This window comes from Ursus arctos, unplaced genomic scaffold (genome assembly GCF_023065955.2).
Source record: "Ursus arctos isolate Adak ecotype North America unplaced genomic scaffold, UrsArc2.0 scaffold_2, whole genome shotgun sequence".
NCBI lineage: Eukaryota > Metazoa > Chordata > Mammalia > Carnivora > Ursidae > Ursus > Ursus arctos.
In genome coordinates this window covers 99,429,090-99,439,999 of record NW_026622874.1, presented here as the reverse complement: position 1 = coordinate 99,439,999, position 10,910 = coordinate 99,429,090, and the positions used below count along the sequence as shown (strand labels likewise).

Below are 10,910 nucleotides of genomic sequence, written 5' to 3'. Positions count from 1 at the left end.
CAGAGGGGGCTCTGAAGATGCGGTTGTGGGAGGGGTCATGAATGGGGCAAGGCTCCCGGGTTGGCTGGGTAGATTACCCCGCCCAATCCAGCTGATGACTTAAAAGTTGGAGAACCTGGGGCGCCTGGGTGGCGCAGTCGTTGGGCGTCTGCCTTTGGCTCAGGGCGTGATCCCGGCGTTCCAGGATCGAGTCCCACATCGGGCTCCTCCGCTGGGAGCCTGCTTCTTCCTCTCCCATTCCCCCTGCTGTGTTCCCTCTCTCTGCTGGCTGTCTCTCTGTCACATAAATAAATAAAATCTTAAAAAAAAAAAAAAGTTGGAGAACCTTTCTCAGCTGATACTGAAGATGTAGGAAGGCCGCCTGTAGAAGCTGGAAAAGGCAAGGCAAGAGGTTCTCCTCTGGAGCTGCCAGAAAGAACCAGCCCTGTTGGACTCCTAACTTAGAATCCTAAGATGATAAATTTGCATTGCTTTCAGCCACTTAAGTTTGGGGTAATTCGTTTAGGTCATTGGAATTCCCGTGTTATGGTGAAGATAAAGGCTGCAAGGCCACCCGGCAATTAGCGGAGCTGGGAGAACCCAGGTCCAGGTGCATCCAACTCCAGACCGCCACCTGGCCTTCCGGAAGCACGGAGTGAGCCCTGATGCTCAGCGGCTTCTCAGCCGGCGGTCCCTTTAAGGGCGGGGCGGGGCCCGCGGTTCCCTGGAGACCGGCCCGCGTCAGGACGCTCCGCGTTCCGCGCAGCACCTCCGCCGAGGCCTGGCTGAGCCCCCGGAAGTCCGGAGCCAGGTGAGCACCTTGCCGGTGGTCCTGCGTGCGCCACCGCAGACGTGACGGCCAAGTCCGGCTCTTCCTCTGCCGGGCGGACGCGGGCCCCAGGACCTGAGCGGGTGCGGTGGGTGGGAGGTGCCGGGGAACCCCAGGCTCAGAGAAGGCGCGCTCCTTTTCTGCTGCCTAATGAGCAAATAACGATAATACGACCTCACAGACCGTCAAAGTTAGGGGGGAAAACGCCATGAGAAACGAGATTTGCCTTATTCGTAGGACAGATTTACTCACAGAGGACCAGAAATCCTATCTATAGCAAAGACTCACCTGGGCTTCACTGGCGAGAGTGGACTCACCTGGGCTGCACAGGACAGTCGATGGGGTGGGGGCTGAAAGAGTAGTGGGGGTTTGAAGGAAGAGAAAAGCAGGATCATGTTGGTGAGAGCAAAGCTTAGGTAGGGGTGGGTTGAGCTGGCAGGCGGGGTGTCCAAAGGATGCTATCCAAGCCTTGGGGGTATGGAGTGCCCACTGCGCCCCTCAGGGTGTGAGGAGGGACTAGACCTTGCCCTGCACCCCAGGACTCATCTGTGTGTCCTGCTTGTTGGACTGAGATGCTTTCAATAGGGCCAGTTTGGGAGGCCATGGAAACTATGGCTTCGGGGACCTGCCCCCAGCTCTGTGACCTCGGGCACACATCACGCCGTTCCTTTTTCGGCGTGGGAGCACTTAGTCTGGCATAGGGAGTAGGCAGCCAGTGATTTCAAGTTCAAAAACAGGAAAGTGACCTAATCACTCCATCATGGATAGTGTGCTGTATCCCATACTTTAGGGGGTGTCCGGCCATCGTTTCATGTAATTCTTAAAATGAGATGCGGCACTGTTATTTCCATTTGTCAGTGAAGCAGAAGGAGATTCACCTCAAGAGCTCACAGCTGGTGAGGCGCCATGAGGAGCCCGAATCCAGCTCTTGGGAGCTCTGCCGGGCAGATGTGTTGAGAGATGGGCTTTTAAAACCTTAGGGATTAAGCAGCCATTTTTCATGTATCAGGTGACCTTCTTGCTGGGACACTATTTGAAAAAGAAAAATGGTAGGTGATGGATCCAGTTTAAAAAAAATTTTTTTTAGGTACAACCAAGAAGATATTTCTATAAACTGGTGATACTTGATGGTTGTAGTTTTTCAAGCTTTAGGAGGAGAACGACCACGAAGCTGGGTTGCAAAGCTGAAATTTCAACTCCAAGTGGAACCTGCAAGTATTTAGAGAATTTTTATTTTTCAGGTGAAACTGATCAGCGCTTTGAAACAAATAGTGAAGGAAACTTGAGGACTTCTAAAGACAATGGTGAAAGAAAAGAAAAGAGCCGACAAAAAGGGGGATAAGTCTGGCCGCTCTCCCTCCTCTCTCTCGGATTATCCAGAGTTTGCCAAACAAGACGGCAATGCAGCTAGACAAGAGATGTCCCCAGGTGCTGTCCCACCGTTGGAAATGCAGCCCATCGATTTGGGGCCCCGAGGAGAGTCCAAACATGATCACCAGCAGAATGAAGGTGCCACTCAGTATGAAGAGCCCATTCTCACCAAACTCATAGTCGAAAGGTGGTTTTATTGGCTTGCATCTTCCCTGTTCCCCTTTCTATGCTGTTCTCTCTCTCTCTCTCTCACAATCTCTTCTTGTGGCTTTCCCCGCCCCTCCCCTAGATGACTATAAAAACCTAGGTCTCTCTCCTGGAGCTCGAGGTTCAAATTTTTAACTCCCTACTGGACATCGTCTACTGGACTTCAAGTCCCCTGTGCCCCAAAGCAAAGACTGCAGGACTTGAAATGAGATCTGACGTCAACACCATCATTGAACTTTTCTGAGCCTCAGGTTCTTTTTTCTTTCTTTTCTTTCTTTCTTTCTTTCTTTCTTTCTTTCTTTCTTTCTTTCTTTCTTTCTTTCTTTCTTTCTTGTTTTATTTATTTGAGAGAGGAGGAGATCAGGAGAGAGAGCATGAGCAGGAGGAGGGGCACAAAGAGGGAGAAGCAGACTCCCCGCTGAGCAGGGAGCCCAATGTGAGGCTCAATCCCAGGACCCCGGGATCATGACCTGAGCCGAAGGCAGACGCTTCACTGACTGAGCCACCCAGGTGCCCTGAGCCTCAGGTTTTTAACTGGGGAAAACACACCCCATAGAGGGTTCTTCCACATGTTGCTACTTCTCAAGCCATTGGCTTCTCTGCCGATCTCTGTTGATTTCTGTAAGGGTGCTACCATTTCCACCCTCTCCAGGCTGTCCTCCTCCTTCCCGGTGCTTTCGTTATTTCTTTTCCCTCTCGGCTTCTCTCAGTAGTCCTTTTCTCTATGCTTGCTTCCCCTCTTCATTCTCTCCTGACTGGACTGCTGGCCTCATTTCCTAAAGATTTGAGATTTGCCTTCCTAATTGTTTCCATCACTCCCTGGATTAGTTATCCGTCTTTGTAACAAGTCGCCCCAGAACGTGATAATTCAGACAAATATTATCTCACACAGTTTATGGGGGTCAAGAACTGGGGAGCAGCTTAGCTGGATGGTATTGGGTTAGGATCTCTGGAGGTTCAGCCAAGATGCCAGTCTAGACTGCCATCATCTGAAGGCCTGGCCGGCTGCTCGGTCCGCTTTCCAAGCGGCTCCCTGACATGGCTGTTGGCGGGAGGCCTCAGTCCCTCATCCCACGGACTCCCTCCACAGAGCTCCCACACTCTTAGAAACTTTGGATTTCTTTCCATTGCCTATAGGATAGAGGCCTGACACTCTGACCCCAGCCTGCCTCTCTCCTCTTAAACTCAAGAGCCCAGCTAGACTTCTCGCCACTATCCCTTGGCTTTGCCTTTGCTCGCAAAGATAGCTTTGCTGGAGTGTTTGTCCCGTGTTTCTGAATGACCAAATCCCACCTACTCTTAGGCTCCAAGCTTTTCCATTGCTGCTTCCCAATAGGAAGTCATTCTGCTCAAAACATCTTTTATCATACTTCTCACTTTCTGTTATGTGTTACTGTGCACGTAGCTTGTATTTCTTCCTATTACATACATATCTAATGTGTGTGAATCACTGTAATCTGTTTCCAGGTCTCAACCTCTCTGTCGGGGGGAACATTCCATCCCAGCGGAGACACACCCCAAAATATCAAACCCTAGACCTTCGGCCTTGTGGGTGCTCAGTCAAGATTTATCGTTTGAATGCTAACAGTGGCCACTTTTATTTTTATTCTTAGTTGACGTATAGTGACACACTGTTACATGAGTTTCAAGCGTACAACGTAGCGATTCAACCACGCTAGACGTTATGCTCTGCTCCCCGCAAGCATAGCTACAATCGGTCACCAGACAGCACTATCGCAACCCCATTGACTATGTTCCCTGTGCTGTGCCTTTTACCCCCGGGACTCCCTGCGTAACTGGAAACCTGTATCTCCCTCTCCCCTTCACCCATGTTGTGCATCCCCCTAACCATCAGTTCTCTGCATTCGTGGGTCTGTTTTTACTTTCTGTATTTTAGATTCCACCTAGAAGTGAAATCGGGTATCTGTCCTTCTCTGACTTATTTCACTTATAATACTCTCTAGGTCCATCTGTATTGTTGCAGAAGGCGAGATCTCATTCTCTTTTATGGCTGAGTAATATTCCATTGTATGTACATACCACATCTTCTTTTTCTGTTCATCTATGGATGGATGCTTGGGTTGCTTCCAAATCTTGGTTCTTTTTTTGTTTGTTTGTTTAAAGATTTTATTTATTTATATGACGAGAGACAGCCAGCCAGAGAGGGAACACAAGCAGGGGGAGTGGGAGAGGAAGAAGCAGGCTCCCAGCAGAGGAGCCTGATGCGGGGCTCGATCCCAGAACGCCAGGATCAGGCCCGGAGCCAAAGGCAGACGCCTAACGACTGAGCCACCCAGGCGCCCCCCCAAATCTTGGTTCTTGTAAGTAATGCTGCAATAAACATGGGGTGCATTTATGTTTTCGAATTTGCGTTTTCATTTTCTTTGGGCAAATATCCAGTGCTGGAATGACTGGATCATATGGTTTTCTATTTTTAATTTTTTTGAGGAACCTCCATACTATTTTCCACGGTGGCTGCGCCAATTTACTTTCCCACCAGTGGTGCACAAGGGTTCCCTTTTCTCCACATCCTTGTCAACACCTGTTGTTTCTTGTCTTTTTGAGTCTAGCCATTCTGACAGGTGCAAGGTGATATCTCATTGTGGTTTTGTTTGCGTTTCCCTGTTGGCGAGTGATGTTGAGTATCTTTCCATGTGTCTGTTGGCCGTCTGTATGTCTTCTTGGGAAAAATGTATAGGCGGGTCCTCTGCCCATTCTTTAATGGGATCATTTGTATCTTTGGTGTTGAGTTGTATAAGTTCTTTATGTAACGTATACATTAACCCCTTATTGGATATGTTATTTGCAAATATCTTTTCCTATTCAACAGGTTGCCTTGTTTTGTCAATGGTTTCCTTTGCTATGCAAAAGCTTTTTATTTTGATGTAGTCCTCATAACTTATTTCCACTTTTGTTTCCCTTGCCTGAGGAGTCATATCTACAAAAATGTGGCTGTGGCTGATGTCAGAGAAATTACTGCCTGTGCTCTCTTCTAGGAGTTTTGTGGGTTCAGGTCTCACACTTAGATCTTTAATCCATTTTCAGTCTATTTTTATGCATGGTGTAAGAAAGTGGTCCAGTTTCATGCTTTTGCATGTAGCTGTCCAGTTTTCCCAGCACCATTTATGACAGACTGTCTCATCCCCATTGTACATTCTTGCCTCCTTTGTTGTAGGTTAATGGACCATATAAGTGTGGGTTTACTGGGCTGTCTATTCTATTCCATTGATCTATGTGTCTGTTTTTGTCCCAGTACCACACCGTGTTGATTACTACAACTTTGTAGCGTATCTTAAAATCTGGGATTGTGATACCTCTGGCTTTGTTCATCTTTCTCAAGATTACTTTGGCTATTCAGCATCTTTTGTGGTTCCGTACAGATCTCAGTATTATTTGTTCTAGTTCTGGGAAAAATGCTGTTGGCATTTTGATAGGGATTGCATTGAATCCGTAGATTGCTTTGGGGAGTACGGACATTTTAACAATATTAATTCTTACAATCCATGAACATGGAATATCTTTCCATTTGTTTGTATTGCCTTCAATTTCTTTCATCCATGTTTCATAGTTTTCAGAGTACAGGTCTTTCGCCACCTGGGCTGAGTTCATTCCTCGGTATTTTATTGGTTTTGGCGCAATTATAAATGGAATTGTTTTCTTAATCGCTCTTTCTGCTATTACTAGTATACGGAAGTGCCACCAATTTCTGTTAATGAGCTACCACGTGCCAGCTCTGGGTTGAGCACTGTAGGAGGATATTAAAAAGCAGGAAATACGGTCTCCGTAGGCAGTACATAATTATATTCTACACTGGGCTCTTTCTAGAGAAACTCAGCAGAGTTTCTCAGCAATGTGCACGGACTTGGTTCAGGGACGGTGGAGCTTGGGGTACCCTGATGTGGGAGCCAGAGGACTTGAATATCCTGACATAGAGCTGGTCCGGATCCAGGCCAAGAGCACTGGGAAACATGTATGTGTCTTGGGAGTGAGGGGAGGTATCGATACCATTGAATGGAGGTATTATGACCTTAAAAGATCCTTGACAGTTTCTTTATTCGTTGTTTTTTATTACCAAAGTGCTATATACTCACGACAGATGACGTGATGCCAAGTTATCTTAAAGAAGGGTTCATTCTCGGGGGCACCAGGGTGGCTCAGTCGGTTAAGTATCTGCCTTCAGCTCAGGTCATGATCCCAGGGTCCCAGGATCAAGCCCCACATGGGGCTCCCTGCTCAGCAGGGAGTCTGCTTGTCTCTTTCCCCTTACTCGTGCTTGCTCTCTCTCTCTCTCTCTTAAGCAAATAAAATCTTAAAAAAAAAAAAGAAGAGTACATTCTTTTCCGCCACCATATTCCAATTTCACCCCCCCGCCCCTCCCCTCCCATGGGTTGCCACAATCTCTCATGAATTAGAAGAAAGTCTTTGGGTTTTACAAGAAAATAATCACATAATCTTCAAGTTAAAATAATATCCTAACTCTTGCCGATAGTTATGCAGATTACTTAAGTTTCCCGACTCTCTGCATGACCTAGAAACTCTAAAACAATATTGAATAATTGGTGGGAAGAGCAGGCAGATTTTAAGGGAGTTGCTTTTGGTATTTCACTCGCAAAAATCATATATACTACCGCTTTTTCATAGTCTCTTATGTTTAGGTAGTTTCCTTGCGTTATTATAGAAATGATTGCTGAATTTCATCAGATACCTTTCTGGCGTCTTGATAATGACCTATGGTCTTTCTCCTTTGATTTGCTGGTGCCATGAATTGTGTTTATAGATTTTCTAATGTTGAATCCTCCTTGGATTCTTGGACTAAGCCCGGTTTGGTCATGGCTGTCACCTGTTTGTTTGCTTTTCATCTCCCTGACCCCAGAGCTTAGAGCTGAGTGAGGTCCCAAATCACACGTTATCCGTCTGGTTCTGAGCTCGAAATCTGCACACGGTTCTTGAGCCGGTCTTCCCCAAAGCCAGCACATCAGCGAGCCCTTTTGGCCTCATATCTAGAATATATTAAAAACAAACTTTTTAAATTATCATAGTAAAATACACATAAGGGAGCACCCAGGTGACTCAGTGGGTTAAGTGTCCGACTCTTGATCTCAGCTCAGGTCTTGATCTCAGGGTCGTGAGTTTAAGCCCTGCACTGGGCTCTGTGCTGGGCTCCATCCTGGGTGCGGAACCTGCTTAAAAAATGTACACAGAAAATTTCCTCTTTTAACCACTGTAAGTGCACAATCCAGTGGCATTAAGTACACACACCCTGTTGTGCCACCATCACTGCTATCAATTTCCAGAACTTTTTCATCATTCCGGACAGAAACTGTGCAGAATAAACTGTCACCTTCCATGTCCACTGCCTTTCGCTGTTTCCTCCTGGTTGTTAGCTCCCCGCACAACCTCTTCACACAGCATCCAGCCAGAGTGCTCTCTGCACGACATAAATCTGACCTTGGCCAACTCCCCTCTTGGAGGTCTGGATTTTACTGTAGTCCCTGAGCCTCTGTCTCCTCTTCTCTTCCTCCCTCCGTCCTGTGCCCCAGGTGGGCCACCCTCCTTTCTGTTGGCCGAACTTGAGCTGTCGGGCTCTTTCCTGCCTCAGGGCCTTTGTACTTGCTGTTCTCTCTTCCCAGGATTCTTCACAGGGCTGTTTGTTTCATGACCTGCCGGTCTCAGTACAGCTCCCATGTCCTCCGAGAGGCCTCTGCCCTGACCGCCTGTATGTAGCAGCCTCCTTATTCTCAGCCGCGTTCCCTGATCACGTCTTTCCCAAAAATTGAACATGACCTGGAATTACCTTGTTTGTGTGTTTCCTGTGTGTTGTCTGTGTCTCCTCCATGACGTATGAGCTCCCCCGAGAGCAGGAACTTTCCAGTCTTGTTCACGGCACCAGGCCAGTGCTTAGAAAGGGGCACAGTGGCACTTCGGGGGACGTTTGTTGAGTGAATAAACGTGAGATAGCTTCACTGTACTTCTTCACTGATGTTAATTATGATTTCACCCACTGTCACTTGGTTTGCTGATGCCACGCATTGCCTTGAGCTTTATTTCTTTGTAGCTACGAAGGGGAAAAAGTCCGTGGACTCTATGAGGGAGAAGGCTTTGCGGTCTTTCAAGGAGGCTGCACCTACCACGTGAGTGACACATTTCGGGAGCGGGCAGGGAGGAAGCTTAGAATGTTCTGTGAGAGTTTCAGATTTGTGTCTTCAGAAAAGTCCGTGGATTCTCCAAAAGAAATCGGAAGTACTTAATGCTGATTTATTTCGAGTACCTGTTCTAAGGTAAAGCATGGCTCCATACAACTGAAGTTGTCATTTTTTTTTTTTAAAGATTTTTTATTTATTTATTCGACAGAGATAGAGACAGCCAGCGAGAGAGGAAACACAAGCAGGGGGAGTGGGAGAGGATGAAGCAGGCTCATAGCGGAGGAGCCTGATGTGGGGCTCGATCCCACAACGCCGGGATCACGCCCTGAGCCGAAGGCAGACGCTTAACCGCTGTGCCACCCAGGCGCCCCTGAAGTTGTCATTTTTTAAAAGAGTTTATTTATTTGTTTTTAAAGATTTTATTTATTTGTTTTTAAAGATTTTATTTATTTGTCAGAGAGAGAGAGGGAGAGAGCACAAGTAGGGGGAGCGGCAGGCAAAGAGAGAAGCAGGCTCCCCGCTGAGCAGGGAGCCCGATGCGGGGCTCGATCCCAGGACCCTGGGGTCATGACCTGAGCCGAAGGCAGACGCTTCACCGACTGAGTCCCCCAGGCGCCCCTCAAGTTGTCATTTTAGGTTGTTTTCTTTTCCTGATTCTTATTTATTGTACAAACAACATCAAGGCGAGTCAAGTAAATGAGAGTAATATCCCAGTATGGATCCTTTCCTGGTAAGTATTTTGGGTGTGCTGCGTGTCCCTCTTACTCCGTGAATGGAAGGAAGGAAGTATCCGCGTTCACGTGGGCCTATGGACTTTGCAGATCACGTCTTGAGTCTTTTTTCACTTATGAACACGTTGCCGTATTGCTGCATGGTTTTCGTGACTTAAATATTTCATGGTGAAGTGCACATTAAATTTACCATTGTAACCATTTTAAGTGGGTAGTTCAGCAGCATTACCTGCAATCCCATCATGGTAGAGCCCTCCCCACCCTCCATCTCTGGAACTTTTCACGTTCCCAGACTGAAACTCTGTCCCCATTTAAGCACTGACCCCCATTTCTTCCTCTATAAATATAAAATAAACTTTATTTATATTATAATATTTTATTTATATTATACATTGTTTATATACTATATAGATATTTATCTATATAACAGAAATATAATATGTTCTATATATATTGCATAGCGTTCTGACTTACTACTCAGTACTGTACCATAATTATTAGATAGTTTGAGGCGGTCTCACGTTTTTGCCGTCGTTAATAATGACGCAGTCAGTCATTCAGATTACCGAAGAAACATGCGCTTGTCCTAAGAACAAGTTGTTGCGGTCGGGGTCCTAGAGCATGGGTTTCCATACCCTGATTTTTTTCCCCCTGCCAAACATATGACACAGTCTTATTCCTGTGTCATAAAAGCTCCTAGAAAGGCCATTATTATGGCTGAAGACACTCACTGAGGCGACTGTCCCGTCGGCCGTCGCCAGTTTCGGAATAAGCAGCGGCGTTCATCTAATCAGAATCTTCTTTCAGAATCAGAACCTTCTGGCAGCCCTGGGGGGTGAGCACTTCAACACGATCCCCGGTTCTTGATCACCCAGGCTCAGGCCCTCCCAGGCTGCTGAGGACGCGGCGTCAGCTCCGACTAGCCCAGAGGTGCTTGGCTTAGTCGCCCGCAGCTCAAGCCTGGCCCGCTGGCCTCCCGTGGGGGCAAACACCCTCCATTTCTAGAGGCTCTCCTCCCCACCCACGGCCTGCTACTTGCTGTGTAAGCTGTCCGTAGTTTCCTCAGACTCTTTTGATTAAAAATAATCATCCCTTGGATCTTTAAGCTGTGAGAGAGGCGGACCCAGCAGAATGACTCCGTAGCCCCAGGCCCGACGTCCTGAGGCCCCGGGTTTGCCACGTGTTTACATCACAATCCCCTCAAGATAGACGTGAAACCAAACACTTCATGAAACCTTTGCCTTTACCATGCAGAGGCAGTGAGATCCTTTCTAGTCTAGTTTGTTAAAACACTGGTGGTTGTGACCCTGACGGATCCCACAGTCACACACAAGAGCCAGCCCACAGTTGGAGAACCATTGGCTGCCCCACGTTTTCTTCCTCCCAGCCTGACTGTCGCGAACCCGGGCTCATAACCTAACATGTCATCTTGCTGGTGAGCTGGGGCCGATGTTCCCCAGAGAAGCGTGGTCCGGGGGACCAGCAGCATTACCTGGGAATTTTTTCAAAATGCACATTCTCGGGCCCCAGCCCAGACCTGCTGATGAATCAGAGTCTCGGGGGTGAGGGGACAGCAGCCTGTGTTTTCACAATCCCCAGGCGACTCCCAGGCATGGTAGAGGCTGAGAACTGCCGGGGTCGGGTGTTGTT

General features: G+C 47.5%; 1 protein-coding gene across 2 annotated transcripts in view; it reads left to right on the top strand.

The window, feature by feature from the left end:
* The first annotated feature begins 261 nt into the window (after window positions 1–261).
* RSPH10B (radial spoke head 10 homolog B) overlaps window positions 262–10,910 on the top strand; it is a 54,316-nt gene continuing 43,667 nt past the window's right edge. For both annotated transcript variants that reach the window (XM_026516276.4, XM_057315511.1), the window contains exons 1-3: window positions 262–790; window positions 2,050–2,366; window positions 8,442–8,517. In XM_026516276.4, coding sequence (XP_026372061.1) covers window positions 2,110–2,366; window positions 8,442–8,517 — 333 coding nt within the window. In that variant the 5' untranslated portion in view covers window positions 262–790; window positions 2,050–2,109. The remainder of the gene's footprint in view (window positions 791–2,049; window positions 2,367–8,441; window positions 8,518–10,910) is intronic.